General features: G+C 44.2%; 1 protein-coding gene across 5 annotated transcripts in view; it reads left to right on the forward strand.

Moving 5' to 3' along the window:
* Positions 1-19,829, forward strand: part of Cald1 (caldesmon 1) — a 185,296-nt gene that overhangs the window by 154,259 nt on the left and 11,208 nt on the right. For all 5 annotated transcript variants that reach the window (XM_038317885.2, XM_038317881.2, XM_038317882.2 and 2 more), the window contains 5 exons: positions 5,408-5,553; positions 8,953-9,217; positions 12,680-12,820; positions 18,653-18,696; positions 18,795-18,873. In XM_038317885.2, the coding sequence (XP_038173813.1) occupies positions 5,408-5,553; positions 8,953-9,217; positions 12,680-12,820; positions 18,653-18,696; positions 18,795-18,873 (675 nt within the window). The remainder of the gene's footprint in view (positions 1-5,407; positions 5,554-8,952; positions 9,218-12,679; positions 12,821-18,652; positions 18,697-18,794; positions 18,874-19,829) is intronic.

The raw sequence follows: 19,829 nt of genomic DNA on the forward strand, positions 1-19,829 counted from the left end.
AGGGTCATGAGTCACTGAATGATGGGATAGCATAGAGCGTCTCGTAACTAATTAACCAGGCTGGAGACATGGCCCAGTGAATTGAGCTGGTCACTCAAGCAGGAGGACTTGAGTTTGGTACTAGTGTTCCCTAGCATACACATAAAAAGCTGGGCATGGCATAGGGGAGTGTATAATTCCACTTTAAGGAAGCAAAGACAGAAGGATCACTAGGGGTTATCAGCAGGGACCCATGGGCAGCCAGCCATTCTCACCACCAGTGAACTCTAGCTTCAGCAAGGGACCTTGTCTCTAAAATTAAGGTAGAGAGCCATAGACAACACCCAAAATCAACCTGTGCCTTGCGCGCGCGCGCGCACACACACACACACACACCACACACTTGAACAAACACATTCATACACTCTCATATACCACTCACATGCACACATGTGCACACACATTCATATACACTCAAGCTCCACACACATGTATACTTGATAATCGGTATTTATTTAAAAAAATAAAAGGATGAACTTGAAAGCATCTAAGGGCATATAGAGAGTAATTCTCATAAAACTGTCTTTCCTAGTGTGTGTTACAGTCAAGCCCTTAGACAGCCTTGCTCCCCAGGCTTTCCAGCTTCCCTTCCCTACAGCGTGACTTTGGTTATTGTGAGTCCTTCTCTGCTTGCATTTCAATCATGAAGTCTTTCCAGCTGGCTTTGACTAATGCTTTAACTTTTTCAAGAAAATTTACCCTCCCCCAACCTAAATTGCAGTAGACAATTGACAAGCTGAAGGTGATATATGATTTTCAAAAGGACAGTTTGGTCAGATCCTCTGCATTGCATTTATGAGGCGCGCACACACACACAGGGGAGCAGGCACCTGGGTGTTTGTAGGTAAGTAAATGAGGCTCCCGCAGGCTGAGGGCCACAGAACTCCAGCATATAATGCCATGCCGAAAGCCCACCTCGTTCTAACCATCCTGACCATGCTAGCCTCCAGTGGCACTACAAATTGCCACGTTATCCAGTTCAAGTAGTTTGGATATGGTAAAACAGAACCACCAGCAGTAGAAATGCCAGAGTTATGTTGCCCAAGAGACTGATGAAGTGATCTGTAGCCATTGAATACTGGCCCAAATGGATTCTTGCTACGTTTCTCTGTTAGAGCATCCATTAAGAAAATCCAGAGCTATAAAGAAAATTCCATGTGTGGAAAATAGATGGCTGAATTAAGTGGCGAGAGGGTGGTTTTCTTAGGTGACTTTGTAAGGTTCGTGTAAGAAGAAAGACCATGTCATTCATACAGCATGTTACACTTGCTTTTTAGACTTGTGTTCCTCTCTGCTTTTAATAGAAATTGTGGTTTGAATATGAGCACTGGCTTTGGAGGGAGAGAGCACGCAAAAGCTGATGACCGGGATGCTCTACTGGGCAGCTAAGGGGGCAGCCGATCACACTGGAGCATCTCCCTACATGGGAAGACAGTGTGAAACTCGCAACTCACTGATGAAATAAAGGGAAGGGGAGACTGCAGTAAACACCCTCCAGTGTTGTGAGAGCCAGTCACTTCCCCAAGCTACTGATTTCACTTTCAATGGCCAAAGCATCCCATGCCCACGTGGGGTGTCTGAGTTAGAAGAGGCTCATCCTCCAGCCGTTCATCGGCCTCTTTTCAGATAAGGCCCAGTCTTAGGTGTTGGTTAAACACTTCAGCAACAGCTGGTCCCAGACCTGCCATTATCCCTTCCCCAGTTTGCCCCATAGCACACCCCAGTTCTCATCATTTCTGGCTTCGTTTTTACGCCAGTCTAGATAATCTCCTCCAACCAGGCTTTTCCAAAGCTCCATCTTAACATTTTAACATTGCACAGAGAAACTGCTGACTGAATGGATAGAGTCCCCTCTTCCCAACTAGCTGGACTGCTGTGCTATGTAGGCCACTTTAAATCAGTTTTGCATGATTCAGTCATTTTCAACAACCCCTTTCTATCTTCTTCTTCTTCTTCTTCTTCTTCTTCTTCTTCTTCTTCTTCTTCTTCTTCTTCTTCTTCTCCTTCTCCTCCTCCTCCTCCTCCTCCTCTTCCTCCTCCTCTTCCTCCTCCTCTTCCTCCTCCTCTTCCTCCTCCTCTTCCTCCTCCTCTTCCTCCTCTTCCTCCTCCTCTTCCTCCTCCTCCTCCTCTTCCTCCTCCTCTTCTTCCTCCTCTTCCTCCTCCTCCTCCTCTTCCTCCTCCTCCTCTTCCTCCTCCTCCTCTTCCTCCTCCTCTTCCTCCTCCTCTTCCTCCTCCTCCTCTTCCTCTTCTTTCTCCTCCTCCTCCTCCTCCTCCTCCTCCTCCTCCTCCTCCTCCTCCTCCTTCTTCTTCTCTTCTCCTTCTTCTTCTTTGTCACAAAAAGCAAACAGAAACCTTGCTTGCCTGGCAGGAATCCACACAGCATAAGCAGGATAGGTCGACCACAAGTAAACACAAACATTCCACTGACCTTCCAGGGGAAACATTTCCCAAAGTCCCTCCAGTGCTCTAGAAGACAAACAAACAAACAATACCCCTGTCTTCCTCCACTGCAGCTGAACTCTGTGGCAGCCATGGGGTGCAGATAATCTCCAACCTTGAGACATAATTAACTTTTCTGTCTTTCCTCCTCGATTATAAACTGTCTCTTTTTAATCCTTCACTCGGTATCTATTTGGTTTTTCCCTTGGCCTTTCACAGAAAAACAGTTTCTAGCAGAGAATTTTTTTTATGACTTTGAACCTGATATTCCTGTCACCCAGGCCTACACCACCTGAACCTTAGCGTGCAAATGCGCCCCAGAATGATTGGGGAATGATTCGGTCACTCCAGCCTGGGGCCTGAGATCTCTGCTGAAGGTCTGAGTCGTCTGTGAATCAGATTTCAGGAGCACAGAGTCAGGAGAAAACCCATAGTGGGGAACAGGGAGCCAGATGAGGATTCAGGAGTCTGTAGCTAACCAAGGTGCGCTAACTGTGGTCTGAAAGCCTGTAGCTGACGGCCAGCCAACTCTTGCTACTCTGGAACTTTGTCGTGCAGAGAAGCATGACAGAGACTCCTGTTCAGGCGGGTCCACCTGCTCCCTTGGGCTTTTGAGTTGTCTCTAGCTTAAGGCCATGCCTCTTAAATTCCAACACCCCCTAAAATTCCTGCACATGGTCATGTTTTCTCCCACGAAGTAGCCCAGCTCTCTGGAGTCTCATCCAAATGGTCAGGTGTCTGGAGGCTGTCTTAGGAGCACACCCATGTTGCTTGAGAGCAAAGCATGTTTACTCTTTCAGTATTCATGACCACCTGCTAACTCTTTAGCAGAAATCTTTTTCTGGGGCAACATTCTACCCTAAAAGGACTAGTTCTTTTCCCAGTGGCTCAGAAGGCCATGGGTTTGCCATGAACTTCCCGTAGAATCTAATCCATTGTATTCTTTAAACTAAAATTTGAAGATCCTATAGAGTTGTTTCATTCATTTCTCAGGAGAAAATAATTTTCAGTCAAGCCCAAGTCATCATTATTAGATTAGGAATGTTTCTAAGAAAGTTTCCCACTGAGAGGAGAAGCAGGCCACCCACCATAACCCTACCCAACAGAGGCATAGCTTGAAGTAGGGCGGGAGGCCATTCTTCTGGTAAACATTTATTCTTTTACAAATCTATTTAAAGTATTTTTTGTCAAGAAATCTGAAATATATTTTGTGGAAATGCAAGTTTTTCTGATTGAAAAATAGAGGAAAAGAGTTAAAAGAAATTCACCTATGCTGTTGCCCCATAAGCCACGAGATTTGACTCAGAATTCATCTCATTTACCCTGGAAAGAGCACCCTTCCCCCTCAGTATTTGCATTTCCAGATAACGTATTAACTGGAATGTGAACTCTAGCCCATGATTTCTGGGGCTCTATACGACAGTGACAGGCCAAAATAGAACTATCCTCTCTCTTTCTGCTTATTCAGTGAATACTGATGTGTTTTAGGGGGCAGGGACCACCACCAAGCAGACATGACCACACTGCTATACAGGCTTTGAGCTTCCTTCTCATCACTCAGACCCCAACCAGGGACCAAGAGGGCAATAACAGAATGGGCTTTGGGAAGGGGTCATTTCATCCAGCTATGTCTTGATGAGCTTCCCAGAGAGCTGGATTGCTAATGGCTAGACTAAAACACTCTCCTTAGCTGCAGACAAATCTCCCAAAGAGGACACAGCAGCAACATTACAGCTTCCCTCTTTACCATAACTAAGGGATACCCACATATACCCCACCTTGGAGGAAAATCAAAGTCTCAGCTAGACCAATGTCAGTGAATAGTCCACCCGCAGTGATTTAATACCATTTAAGGAAAATCACCAGGCAAAGGACTATAAAAGGTAATCCGTGATACCACGTTCTACCTTGTAAAACATGCCTTTTAGGGGTAAATGTTCAGAGGGTGTCAAGAATCGCTGGGAAGCAGTTGAGTGGTCAGGTAAAGGGAGAAAGTTCTAGACAGCCGAGAAGCCCCAGTCTACCTTTCCTCCTCCAAGTGTTTCTGCATAGCCCTAGATCTTTGCAACTGTCTTGAAAAGAACAGTGGACAACATGCTCTCCTGCTCACATTTTAAGAATGGATGAGATAGTAATTTAAACTCTTTGCCCACCTTAAAAGCCACTTTGAAATAATCTGTTTTGTCTACCATGAGGAATTTACAACACAACCCCCACAAAAATACTAAAGTTCCCGATTGCTCTCTGCATATCCTTTCCATCCGTGTTATATGACGATCACAAGCCCACTTCTGGTGGTCTAACTCTTTCCTACCTGTGGAAGTCAGCATGCACCCTAGAACCGTTTATATGGCTTCAATCATGGTTCTAAGTCCTTCCCCTAAACGTAGGTTATGTGTTGCCTCCTTGGGACTCCTTACTCATTTGCCTGAAAGCCTGGATCGCAGTCCCCAGAACTGGCAGATCTGCATTACCTGCTGGCTTTTCTCTTGTTTCCTCCTTGTTAGGCTCTTATCAAAGATGCTCCCTTTAGCCAAGAAGAAACTTGGCCAAGCTACATGGCCACTCTTATCAAAACCACACCTTTAATTGTTCTTCTTAATGGGACCTGCAAGCAACTACTCTTAGGTGGAGTTCCTAGAACTTGGTGGTTTCCAGACATAACAACAATACTCTTCCCCCAAATAAAAATCCAGTGAGGTCAGCAATGGCTCTTAACTTCCTAAAACTAAGGTTCAGGTTTGGGCTCACAGGCCAAAGAACTATGGCTTCTTGCTCTCCAATAATGTTCTTAATTTCACTTCTACATCATGTTCTGGATGGTTACTCTATGTCAAAAGACTTCTTTAAAAGTTGGGGTCTTGGTAATAGCCAAAACCTAGTAAGATGTTTATAGTTATCTATCTTCTTGATGTGTATCCTTGGTTAGATCAAAGATGAGAAGATTAAGAAGGACAAAGAACCCAAAGAAGAAGTCAAGAGTTTCTTGGATCGAAAGAAGGGATTTACAGAGGTGAAGGCACAGAATGGAGAATTCATGACTCACAAGCTTAAACAAACCGAGAATGCTTTCAGGTAAGTCGTGACTACTTAACAGTCGCTTTCTTCCCATATGTGGGAGGGAGACTCGGTCCTTGTCCTACACCTCTGGACAGAAAAGATCTGACCTGACAGCATTCTTCCCTTTGTCTTAAAGATATAGTCAGCAGGTCCTGTCTCCCTGTCACTAGCAGAAGACCAGAGCTCATTGCTCAACCACAGCCTAATCCTCTTCTATTTCTTCTTCTTTTTTAATAGCAAGGCATATAATACTTTTGACAATATGCTTGTGTGGTATCAGTGTATTAAGAAATAATATAACTGGAATTAATATCATTGGTTCATGCTTTGGATGGTCCAGACAACTTCCTACAAACCTTTCTCAGCACCGTTTTTAAGAGTTCAGTTTTACAAAGGTTGTAAATCAGTGTTTCGTGAAGCTCAGATTATTCTGTGATTTAAAACCTTGGGGTGAATTAGGTTAAACCAAATCACAGCCTTTCCCCCAGAGGACTTAAGAGTCCTCTATGTAAATTTGCCTTCATTTCCCATTTTAGGAATATATATATGAAAGTGAGAGAAACCAGTTTACCACAATGTAATTTATTTTTGTCCATGTCTGCTAGGAGTTGATGCCCATACGAGTAGAGAATGTTATGTTCCATATACAGGGAGGAACACAGTAAGAACCTTTAGCTAGATGCTTACTTACCAACTGAGCTAAAAGCAAGCTGTGTTCTTCATGAGCAAAAGCCTGGTATTGGATTTGCCTTAAGCCTAAAAAAAAAAGCCAAAGACAGGGCAGAACTTTCTGGAGGGTATTTCCGTATACCACCCTGGTACCACAAGCCTACCAGCATGTTTAAGCAGAAGCAATATTGTTAAAGTCTTGCTCTCATCTTGGTAAAAGTTGACTTCTTTCTTCATTTCTAAGGTTAGAATTTTTTTAGGTTAGAATTTAAAAAAAAAAATTCAACTACCAGTAACATTTATTCCAGATATTTTTCTATGTATATAATACTCAAGATAGCTCACACACACAGGATCATACAATATACATATGAGTGAAAGTGATCATAGGTGCATATTTTATAGTGGTCCTGTACCATGCACGACAGTGCTGCAGAGCCAGCTTTCTAATGCCAATTAAACCTAAGCCTGCACTTCCGCTCTGCCCTGTGACTGTTGAACCAGAGCCTCAGCCCCAATGCTTTGACTACACAAAATAAAGACCGAGCGACACCTAGTGGATCCCAGAGGAGGTTCCATAGGCCTGTCCTGTAGTCCACACCACCAGATGATCAGAGAGAGCAAACTTCTTTCCAAAAAACGCAAAGACCTTCACCGAACGAGGAGTCATGTGCTCGTGACCTTGTGGCACTGAAAGAGCAATGGAAGGGTGTAAGAAACCCTTGAACCTCGTGCGAGTTCAAAATGAGAACTCACCTCTGACCATCAAGAACCTGTTATACTTTATTATCTCAGCCCCATAGTAACAAATTTATATCATGGCCCTGCCCCCCCCCCATACATGTTTATAGCTAAAATAAGTTGTTCCAAAACATGGTACTGTCTTTACCTCTACACCTCATTCCCTATTTAAAATGTTGAGACCAATTTACTAAACTGATTTTTTTTTAAACCTGAAGCTTGAGAAACATTGTCCCAGAGGAAACCGTATATTCTGAACTGCCTCTGTGTTCAAAAGCAAGAGGTGTGTAAAATAAGATCAGTATCGTGCACTGCGTGTTTTCAACCACGCCCTGTTCCATTCATTCTCTTGTTCCATAGCTGGAAGCGCTGTGCCATCCCTGACACAGAATAAATATTAAACAGTGTGATTCATTGTCCCTGAGACAAAGGGGTTGGGTGTGGGACTGCTGTGTTTGGATCTCGTTAGTAATGACCTCACTGTACAGTAGTAAGTGTTTGGGCAGAAGCGATTCCACATCTCTGTCCTGCAGTTAAAGGCTCCCTATATCAAAGCCTTCAAGGGAGCCACTAGATTCCCCTCCGGTCCACTTCAGGGAGGACCCAGCTTGTGTGACTTCACTAGCGAAGGCAGAGTATACTCTGTTGTTCCTCACCAGCCAGCCATCTTGTTTTTGAGGCAGGGTCTCTCACTGATTGGGAGCAGGCGGGCTGGCTTTCCAGTCTGTAGCTTTGCCTCTCATCACACCCAGCTTTTGTACATGGATCCTCCTGTTTACACGGTAACCATTTCGCTGACTGAGCCACGTCCCTAGCCCTCAACTCCTTTCTACAGCTTGGACAAGTTATCTCTCTCACCTTATCCATAAAATTCCTATTTTATGAATGACCCAGTTATTATGACTATGAGACGAGATGATACATTTGAAAACATTTATAAGATATAATGACTGACCCCTTTGATATCCAGTAACCGCCCTCATCACACCACATCTGTAATAGTTTAGAGTTTTAAATCCTGACAAAGGATACTCCAGCTGTATTGGGGTCGAAGAGTGTAGAAATAAACTCTTTGGATAAGAAAAATGTCCCAGAAGCTCTATCAAAACAGACATACCTTAGTGGGTTTAACTCCCCCATGAAACAATAAGGCCCAAATAATGGTAAACACCCAGCATTTAGGAGGCTGAGGGAGAGGGATTATGAGTTTGAGCTAGAGGCCAGCTGTAGAGAGATCCTGTCTCAAAAACAAACAAACGGACTACAGTTTGGTAGTGTTAACTGCATTCCCAAGGGCCTGCAGCGGCGGTCCACTCCGTAATCCTTTCATCCTGAGGAACTGCGACTCCACATTCACACGTTCACACGCAGCTCCTCCTAGGCTACCTCCTACGCCCCAGAGAACCACCACTCTCTGTTTCTACGAATTTGATATTGCTATAGATTCTTCATACACGTGGAATTTTGAGGTATTTTTCCTTTTGTAACTAGCTTGTCTCATTCAGCAGAATAGTTTCAAGTTCACCCACATTGTAGCATTTGTTGATATTTCTTTTGAAGTCTCAACAGTAAGTACTGCATGGCGAGGATGCACCACATATGCTAATCCAGGCATCCTATGATGGACTCAGGTCGCTCCTACTTCCTGGCCCTTGTGGATAATGTTATGAATATAGGAGTTCCACCATCTTAAGACCTTGCTTTCAATTCTTCTGCCTATGTGCCAAGTGGTCTATCTGGATCATATACAAAATATTATTATTTTCAGGGTTGCCCGGGAATGGGATCTTTTTCCCACATTCGGTGTACCGTTTTTACTTTGCCGTAACAGTAGATGCCCTCGTGAAGTCCTTATTTTTCATGTAGATCCCCACAACCAACCCCAGGGCTGGTGTGAGGATCAGGCGCCTGGGTCTATAGTGCCTACAGTCAGACACTGTCCTCTTTCCAATGTGGGCTGCAAGACAGAACCAGGTAATTGCATTTCCTTTCCTTCTCCCTCAGCCCCAGCCGCCCCGGAGGCCGGGCCAGTGGAGACAAAGAAGCTGAAGGTGCCCCACAAGTGGAAGCGGGCAAAAGGCTGGAGGAGCTGCGCAGGCGCCGTGGGGAGACCGAGAGCGAAGAGTTTGAAAAACTCAAACAAAAGCAACAGGAGGCAGCCTTGGAGCTGGAAGAGCTGAAGAAAAAGAGGGAAGAGAGAAGGAAGGTCCTGGAGGAAGAGGAGCAGAGAAGGAAACAGGAGGAAGCTGATCGAAAAGCTAGAGAAGAGGTAAGGGCTGCCTGGCCCAGCCAGGGGAAACCCGGAGATCCCTAAATCCTTACGTGGGTGGCCTATGACCTTGTAGCCGAGGGAGGAACAGTCCCTTGTAGTCCCCTGCTGCTCTTCTGAGAGTGCACTCTTGAACATATAGTGTGTCAATCACAAACCCGGTAGCTCAGTCAGTAGAGCACTTGCTAGGCGTGCACAAAGCCCTAGATTCTTTCCATAGCAGTACATACACCCCTGTAACCCTAGTACTCAGAAGGTGGAGAAGACTCAGAAGTCCTCCATCACTACATATCAAGTTCAAAGCTAGCCTAGGTTATAGGAGACCCTGTCTCACAATAATAATAACAATCATTTATTATGATGACAAACTTGCATGTGTCTGAACCCTGGGTACTTACGTCCCCATTTTCTAGATGAAGTAACTGAGGTACAGAGGAGTTTGTATAATTTTCCCACTGAGCCTATTGTCCTATATAGCCTCTCAGTGAAGGACAATGGGGACTCTGAGAGATGAGAGGTCTGCCACTTACCACAGAACCAAGCTCCAAGCTGGGAAGCAGAATGGATATGGTGGGTTCATGCCTGCAATCTTCCTGCTGGAAGGCTGTGGCAGTAGTTTCCTGAGTTCAAGGCCAGGCTAGACTCTACAGTAAGTTTCAGTCCAGTCCTGGCTTACACCAAGAAATTCTCCTTGCAAACAAAATTCAAAGAGAAAGAAAAGAAAAACACAGTTATTACACAATATCTAATATTTGGGGAGTCTCTGCAGAGATGTTATTATTATCGCTGGTGTGTATGATGTGCATACGTGGGGGGTGTATGTACGTGGTAGTCAGAGGACAACTTTGTGGAGCTGATTTTCTCCTTGCACATTTCACATGAGTCCCAAGGATCAGACTCAGATCTCCAGGCTTCTGCCACAGCCTGGTATTTGCTGAGCCGTCTCCCTGACCCTCGAATTTCTCCAAGAAGATTAGAATGTACAGAGGGTAGGACGATATCTGCTTTGTCCACTACTTTATACCAGCACCCAACCCAGGGCTTCTGCGGCACTGGAGCCCTGCCACTGTTAGCAATGCACCCAACCCAGGGCTTCCATGGCACCAGAGCCCTGTCATTGTTAGCAATGCACCCAACCCTGGGCTTCCGTGGCACCAGAACCCTGCCACTGTTAGCAATGCACCCAACCCTGGGCTTCCGTGGCGCCAGAGCCCTGCCATTGTTAGCAGTGCACCCAACCCAGTACTTCTGTGGCACCAGAACCCTGTCACTGTTAGCAATGCGCCCAACCCAGGGCTTCCGTGGCACCGGAACCCTGCCACTGTTAACAATGCGCCCAACCCAGGGCTTCCGTGGCACCGGAACCCTGCCACTGTTAACAATGCGCCCAACCCAGGGCTTCCGTGGCACCGGAACCCTGCCACTGTTAGCAATGCGCCCAACCCAGGGCTTCCGTGGCACCGGAACCCTGCCATTGTTAGCAATGCAGCCAACATTTGTACCCTGCCTCTGTTAGCAATGTATTTGTTTGCATTTGTTTCATTCTTCACACAGAGCAGATCGGGTTACAAGGAGAGAAACTTGACCTCAGCACATGAAAAACCAGCTAAGTCAGCTACAACTTAGATGACTCCGGTTTACAGAGTGCATTCTTTTCCTCTATCCTGGGGCGCTTTCTTACTTTATGGGGACAGAAACGAGGAATCAAATAGTAAGAGTGACTTGGTTGAAGATGTGTGATGGATAAGCCATGAAATAAGCGTGGGCACCCCGCTTTTCCAACCCCTGAGCCTAGAACTTTCCAGGTCCCAAGCTCCTAGCCCCTCAAAACACGTGAGAAGATTTTCACTGATTTTTCTGACGCGGACGTTATCCGTTTTCCTAAGTTGGGTGGGACGTTTGGAAGAACTATGCCAGTGTCTCCTCTGGCTCCTGCTTCCAATCAGGCCATGACCTCTGACTGGAAAGTGATTGCGAGGGTAGAAGTTTGTAATCTGACGGACCTGACTCTGCCACTTACAAGCTGGGACCTTGGGACCACCCTGAGCGACCCTGTCTTATTTTCCTTGCCTGTGAAATAGTATCAACTTTGCAGGATCTTTCTGATGACTAAGTAGATGGCTGTATTTGCAGTGGCTGACACATCGCAGGCACTCAAAGGAGGAACTGCTATACTGCATTGCTTACAGGGGGATATCAGGATGGAAGCACTGGGTTGTATCTAGAAGGGTTTGGGGGTCCTTCCACCAAGCACAGAACCCTCTTACTACATCCTCTGGCCCTTTTGAACAGCTAGTTATAATGATGTCAGGGATGTTTTATTCTGATATGTATGTGTGTAAGTGTTCATGTGCATTTGTGTGAACATGTGTGTGTGTGTGTGTGTGTGTAAGCCAGAGGTCAAATTTTAATATTGTTTCTCAGGCATCAGCTACTATTTCTTTTCTTTTTGTTGTTGTTGTTGTTTGGAGACAGAGTTTCTAACTAAATAGGGACCCCAGGAGCCCACCTGTTTCTGCCTTCCTGGTACAGGGTTACAAATGTGAGCTACCATTTATGTGGGTTTTGAAGATTGAACTCGGTTCTCATACTTATATAGCACGTATTTTTCCTACAGAGCTACTTCATCCATTCTGTTTGTTTTGTTGTCTCCTGTCTGTCTGTCTGTCTGTCTGTCTGTGTCTGTCTCTCTCTCTCTCTCTCTCTCTCTCTCTCTCTCTCTCTCTCTCTCTCTCTTTCTCTCTCCTCCCTTCTTTCTTCTTTTTTAAGAAAGGCCCTCACATATTACACACTGACCTTGAACTTGCTATGTGGCTGAGGCTCACCTTGAACTCCTGCTCCTACCTTCCAAGTATCACACTGTAGGCCTATACTACTACACCCAGCTAATCTCACAGTTTGAAACAGTCTTTCAGAAAATCAGTCTTAAAGAACAGAGGCGACTTGATCAGAACCCTGAGCTTTAGCTTGACAGAAGAAAGGGTGCTCTAGATCGGGGCAAAAGCACAGACGGTTAATGAGATCATCTGTAGACTTCCCACTGAGGAATATCAGCATCCTCTCAGGTTGTCACACCACCTAAAATAATGTCTTCAGTTGAGTCAGGGACTGCCACAAAATCTTCTCAACCTATGGAACTCAGACAGTTTGTCAAGCCTGGTGCTGTAGATCTGTAGCACTTTCTGCACAAAGAATTCCACCTTGACAATCCTTCCTGGAAGCAGGTAGAGGGAGCCTTCATATTCACTTACATATTCATTGTTGCTAAGTGGCTTACAAGATGGTGATGGTGACATCACCTTTCAAGAAGCCTTATTGAGTAGGATGGCAGTCTAAACATTTCAGACACATCTTTTCTAGATTAGTTGTCATGATATTCAGTGATCGTTGTGGCTCTGTTTTATCAATGAGGAAACTGAGGCACTTGAAGCAGATTGTGACATGCTTGCTATTTTCTCTCAGGAAGAGAAGAGGAGGCTAAAGGAAGAGATTGAAAAGAGAAGGGCGGAAGCTGCTGAGAAACGCCAGAAGATGCCAGAAGATGGCTCGTCCGAGGACAAGAAGCCATTCAAGTGTTTCACTCCCAAAGGCTCATCTCTGAAGGTATGTTTCTCCCAAAAATTCTTATAAAACTTCTCTTCCAGTATCATAAAAATGTGATTGGAGCCCCTTCGGGGTTTTTTTTTTTTTTTTTTGATCATCCAAGAATTTCTCTGCTTCATTTAAATCTTTGCTGTGCTGTGTTAATATGTTTAGGCTACAATATCAAATCATCTTTGACTTGGTTGTCGAGGTCCAGCCTCAAATTATCTCTCGGACCATTGTAGAGGCGTGGGAATAATTGAGGCACAGTTCACACAGCAATATCAAGAGGGAGTCTCAGGGTTCATTCAAATCCTGAATATCACCTGTGTTTATTATCCAAACAGCTTTTATATCAAAGGTAAACTGAAGGGGGAGTACATTAGCATTCTGTTTCGAGGTAGCAGGGTTTAGGTCACATCTACAACTATGGCTGCTCTGTCATGTAGACTGAATTAACACCTCTTCCCCACTTTGTTACGTATAAATAGCAGAAATGTATTGCCCACAGTTCTGGAGGCTGAAAAGTCCAAGATCAAGGCACTAGAAAATTCAGTGACTGGCTCTTCATAGATGATACTTTCTTGCTATTCTCATATAGTGGAAGGAAAAAGAAGGGGCAAGCAAGCTCCCTCTGGCCTCTTTAAGAAGCTCATCAATCCCATTCATGAGGAGTCCACCCAAAAACCTCACCTTTTATATAACACATTGGGGATTAGACAGCACCATATGAATTTTAGAGGGATACAAACATTTGAACACTGACTCTTTCCGCTACTTTTAATGTTAATTTTGGGATTACTAAAAGCAAAACAACTGGAATTAGTCCAGGTGCGAACTGCAAAGCTATTCCTGTAGGAAATCGGATGCAACTTAGATAGGGTCCTTTTCCAGGAGAGTTAGGTTACTACTGCCTTCATGGAGCAGAGCTCCTGACTCTGAAGTTAAGAAGCCAAGAAGTTCTTGTCCAGAGGAAAAAGAAGGAGCAAAACAAGAACTGGTCAGGGAGACTGTGGACTGGTTGAGATGTGTGTGTGTGTTGTGTTGGGGGAGGCAGCAGACTCGATTGCTCATTTATTACCAAGTCTTTCCTTTGCTTTGAGCACTCAGCACGGTACCTTATGTATGGAAGGTATCTGATAAATATTTGCAGAGGAATCCTGAATGAGTGAGTGCCTTAGAGAACCTTCAACATTCCTAGCCTGTCTTCATCTACCATTAGCCTAACTGGACTAGAACCATCAATAATGGGTAAAGCCAGTGTCAAATCTCAACTAGGCTCCCATGTGAAAGTGACCAAAAGCCAGTCACCTCCACTTTACAGTTGTTACCTATTTGTCAGAATGTTTTCTTGTGTGTGTTTTGTGGAGAGAACACATGCATGTGAGGATGTGTATGCGTAGATGTGCATGCATGTAAAAGCCAGAGGTCAACTTCCTCGGAAGCCATCCACTTTTTTTTTTTGAGTCAGGTTCTCCTCTTAGCCTGGAACTACCTGTCTCCAGGTCCTCAGAGCTGTAATTACAAGCACATGCAACCCCAGTTGGCTTTTTACATTGGAACCTGGAGCTTGAACTGAGGTCCTCATGCTTCTGGGAAACATGCTTTACCAAATGAGCTGTTTCAGGAGCCCTCAGCATTCAAATAATCTCACTTAGTCTTTATGATGGTGTGACTGCTAGTCACAGGTTGGTTGGTTGGTTGGTTGGTTGGTTGGTTGGTTGGTTGGTTTGTAGCCCATGTCTCACGATGTAGTCCTGACTGTCCTAGAACTTGTTATGTAGACCAGGCTGCTCTCAAATTCACAGAAACCCATCTGCCTCCTAAGTGCTGGGATTAAAGGCATGTACCACCACGCCCTGCTTGGTTACAGTTCTAATATTTCCCAAAGTACCATTGTGAACTGGGTAATAACAATTTGGTCGCTCATAGACCAGATGCACAATACTGGTACATAATAATGACATGGTAGGTGCCTCAGTTTCTGTAAGTAGGATCAAAGCATGATGCTCACACAGTGAAATCATCCAATGAACAATGTGTTTCTCAGAATGTATCCTTGTTGCAGGAAAACTGTGACTTTTGTACTTGACCACTCATCTCAGGGTCTGATGTGGGAAAATCCAAGACTTACACTTTTAAAAAAAAATCCAATTGGCTTATACTTTATTGTTCATCATTGAAGATAGTCAGGACAGGAACTCACACAGGGCAGGAACCTGGAGATAGGAGCTCATGCAGAGGCCATGGAGGGATGCTGCTTACCAGCTCACTCCTCATGGTTTGCTCAGCCTGCTTTCTTATAGAACCCAGGGCCACCAGCCCAGGGACAGCACCACCCAAAATGGACTGACCCTTCCCTTATCAACCGCTAGTTAAGAAAATGTCCTACAGGCTTGCCTAAAGCCTGGTCTTACGGAGGCATTTTCTCAGCTGAGGCTCCTTCCTCCCAGATGACTATAGTTTGTGTCAAGTTGACTTAAAACTAGCCAGCACACCAATATAAGCGAGTGGGAATTTATTTTTAAATATCTATATTTATAATGTAACTAATCTGTGTTACATACTGTGAGAAAGAAAAGTGCAAAGTAAGTTTGCTGCCTCTTTATGGGAATATAGCTGACGGCCTCACAGGAAATGATTCAGGACTCACAAAGGGACAACATCTCAGCCAGTGAGCCCTCAATACACAGTACAAGGCCTACAATAGGCCAGCTCCATCTCTGAACACTGAAATTTGAATTTAATATAATTATGTCATGAAATGTTTTTTTTCAACTCTTAATAATGTAAATTTTTGTTTAAAGTGGGGGCTGGAAAGATAGCCAGGAGTTAAGAACGCTTGTTACTCTTGCAGAGGACCTGGGTTTAGGTCCCAGCACCCACTCAGCAGCCAGAAACCATCTGTAACTCCAGTTCCAGAGGACCTAACATGTCTTCTGGCCTCCATGGGCAGTGAATGCAGACATACATACATGCAAAACACCCACACATATAAAAAATTTTAAAAACTAAATCTCACAAATAAAGAGTGCTTAAGGCTGGTTGTGGTAACACTGTTATTCCAGCACTGGAAGGCTAACGCAAGGGGATCATCAGTTCAAGGCCAGCCAGCCTGGACTACCTACCTAGTGAGTTCTAGGGCAACCAGAGGTACAGAGTAAAACTATGTTTCAAACAAATGCAAAACCATAAAAAATGTTTTCATTTGGTTGATTGGAACCGTCATGGCAAACAGTGCAGGCCATGGCTTGAAAATCACCAGCATAGAAAAAGGAACAGAAAGACAAAAGCAAAAGGAACAACAACAGACATCAACCAACCAATAAGAAGAAAACTTCCCTCTACTCTGGCTATCTCTGCCAGAGTGCAGCCTGTCCCCAGTTCTGCTCTTTTGTTCCTGGATCAACAAATCATCAAAGAAAACAATGTTCTCCCTTCCTTCCTTAAAGTCTCTCCCAAGCTGAGCCTTCCTTGAACAGTCCTGATAACATGAGAGCAGTCGTCACTGAGACTAGATCCTATCTACCCTGAGTTCTGGAGAACCTGGGGCTTCCTTCCCCCAGAAGTCTTTAATCATCTCTTTCTACCCAGCTCCTCGGCTTCCTAATTTCTCAAGTCCATCCTTAGTTTTTCCTCGGGCCTTCCTAGGAAGCCCCTCTTCTGTCTTCTCTCTCACGGAACTGCACAAGTCTATAGTCATTTACAGTCAATGCATAGAAAGGGCCAGAGCATTTTTAATTTACGCATAATAGAGATGAGCATTCAGGAACACACCATGTGCCCCTTGACTTGATGGCATGATTTTTAGAGAATTTCCTGAGATTTTCCTAAATGCAGTTTATCCTATAATGGAATTCCAGTTGCTAGCCAGGCTATAGCTTCAGTTATAATCCCTCTGACACACAGGTGTTATTGTGTAGTGTCCATGGGAGGGGAACATCTGAATCTTGACCTCAAAATAGTATATTTTTGTGTATTACTTATGTTCTCTACTGTCTGGGCAACTCTATAAGTTCTCATTGCTTGATTATGGTAACAATGAATGATAATATAAGCAGAGAATAAATTTTATGTAGAGTAAATCTAAAGGTCTTTGATGTTGTTTGTTGCAGTTTGTTGATGGAGATGTGGAATGTGAAGTAAAGAAAATACATAAACTAACATCTAAAACTGGCAGTATTATCTCTTCCCTGAGTCTGTTGAGACCATACTGTTGCCTCCTGTCATCAGGGGCAGCCAACTTCCCTCCTTAAATTCCTTCAATGCTGTGCAGTGTTTAATTCGTGAACTCCACACAAACTGGTAATTTAGAGAAGACAGTTAAGGCATTTCCCAGCAGGAGTCAGTAAGCAGAGGGTGAGTCCTAACTAGATTAGAAAATGAGGTCAAGCTGAATTAACTACACAGGAGGATTGGGAGTGTGACAGCTGAGGTGAGCGGGACAACCTGAGTCAGTAAGATGCTAGCAGAGCCACACACACACACACACGTCTCGGTTCTTTTTGGTCCTGCACTGCAGTGTGCTCCCCACTGCCCTCTGCATCCCATGTCTCTAAGTATTTGACTTGTTAAAAAAAAAAAAACCATTCCCTCTAGTTCATGTATGCCTCCCCTCACTTTCATAAATTCACTGGGGAAACTGCAAACTACAAAACTCAGTCCAAATACCAAAATTTCTGAAAAGGCCTCTTCCCCTGCCCCCACTTTATCTTATAGATGTGGCATCGTGTACCCATCTTTAATTTGGCACCTACCACTGACATTTAAATGTTTTATTTCTATGCTCCCCTAATCTACTAAGTGTGTTTTCTCCTTAAAGGACCTTTTGTCCTCCTAGTCTGCCAAGGAACACACATGTTGAAAGACTCCATAGTCTGCCCTGTCCAGGAATCTACTGTAGTGACCTGACCTAGGTTGACAGACTTAAATGCTGCCTTCTCTCAATCAATTTGGATGAATAAAACAGATTACTGTAGACTGGGCAGTTATCATTGCCAGGTGTGATGGCGCATGCCTGTCAATCCAGCACTTAGGGTACTGAGGCAAGGGGATCAAGAATTCCAGGACAGCCTACATTACACAGTAGGAACCAAGCAGCTAATCCGAGTAGACATCTGTTTCCCACAATTTTGGAGCCTGGGAAGTGCAAGGTCATCAGTATGCCAGCCCTGCTGATTCTGGAAAGGGTTCTCCCCCTCCTCCACAAATGGGCACGTTCTTGCTGTCTCCTCCTGTGACAGAGAACAAGGCAATAGGCAAGCTCTCTTGTCTTTTTCATCCGTGCACTAATGCCATTCATGAGGACTCCACCCTCCTGACACAATTAACTTCCAAAGGACCCATTCCAAAAGCCATTACAGGTGATAGAGGTTTAAGTATATGAATAATTAATTTGTCATTGGTCTGTGTTGTGTATGGTGGTTTCTTGTTTCCCAAACCCAGTATCTCCCCCTGGCCCCTCTCTCTCTACATCTTTATCCTCTTCCAGTCCCCCCTTCACTTCCCCAGCGTCAAATACATCATTCCTGGTTTTCTCCCCGTCTGGGCTGCTGTGCACATCACTGGAGCGCCTTCACATGCTCTGTGGCGCTTTTCATTTACCAGGTTCAGGAATGGGCGTGGTGTGGCTACAGGGCACTGTGGGTAGGACCAAAGGAGAGACTTGTGCCACTCTGGGTCTGCCTTGCCTTCCAGAAGTGCTCACAAGGAATTTCAAAGGCACATCAGTGCAGATTCTATTTAGTCACGTCTCAGTCTGTCAGGCTTCAGAGCGTCCCAGTGTTAGGGCTTGGCACGCAATTTTCCTTCTGCATATTCACGCGGCTTCTTCTCTTCTTTTTCTATTTCCAGATAGAGGAACGAGCAGAATTTTTGAATAAGTCAGTGCAGAAAAGGTAACTACAATTGACTGCTCAGTTGAGACGCATCAGCTGTGACACACTCGGAGAGATGTCTTTTGACTCATGTTTCCATGTCTGTGTTTACGTGGCAGTGGTGTCAAGTCAACTCATCAAGCAGCAGTAGTCTCCAAGATTGACAGCAGGCTGGAGCAGTATACCAACGCAATAGAGGTGAGCACTCTTCCCTGGTCACAATCCTACAGAACAGAAACAGGCTGGGATTACATATGTGGTTGCAGAAACTTGAGGGTGATGAATGAGTCTGGCACCCTGATAATATTACAATATTAATAATGATCTCCATAAGCTATGAAGAAATACAGTAAGAAAGATGTAGTAGAGACTTTTGAGTAGGTTGTTTTTAACACTTGTAGTCTGAATTTTCTTTGTGTATGAATGTTTTGCCTGAATGTACATATGTGCACCCTTGGAACTGAAGTTGTAGTTGTGAGCCACCATGTGGATATGCTGGGAACTGAATCTGCCAGAGCAGCCAGTGTTCTAAATCACTAAGCCTTCTCTCTAGTTGCTAATGAATAGATTGATGGATATATGCATCATAGATAGTCACAAGTACATCTTGAATTTTGTTTGCAGAAACCTCCTATTAATAAATATGGTAGCTGAAATAATATCAAGATGAGAACCAACTTGTGTTCATCATCATCCATTTTACTTGGTTGGTTAGTAGTAAAAGGATCAGAGTTTTATGTTTTTACCAACTTGTTTTTCTGTTCAGTTGACTTGGGAATTTGATTTTGTTTGGAAGTAATGTGTCTTTCTCATCCAAAGCACTAAAAGATTAGCATCACTGATCAAGATGTTATGCTTTTACGTTCTTTCTGTAGACTTGAACAATGGCTTTAACCTTCTGTATCAGAGCATCTTCAGTGAAGTAACTTGTTTGGGTTCATTTTCTTTTTCTCCTCTCCTTTGTACTCAGAGTAGAGATGCCTAGAATGTAGTTCATAAATGACATGAGAGATTGAGAGGGGAATCTTATGATTTATTAAATACTTAATGAAGTACTAATACCCATTTTATTTACAAGATTGGTGTCCACTAAAACATGACAAACTGTGCACAGTTAATTTCTCTGGTTAGATTGGTCCTTGCTCTGATGGCCT

Source organism: Arvicola amphibius, chromosome 2 (assembly GCF_903992535.2).
Source record: "Arvicola amphibius chromosome 2, mArvAmp1.2, whole genome shotgun sequence".
NCBI classification, from domain to species: Eukaryota; Metazoa; Chordata; class Mammalia; order Rodentia; family Cricetidae; genus Arvicola; species Arvicola amphibius.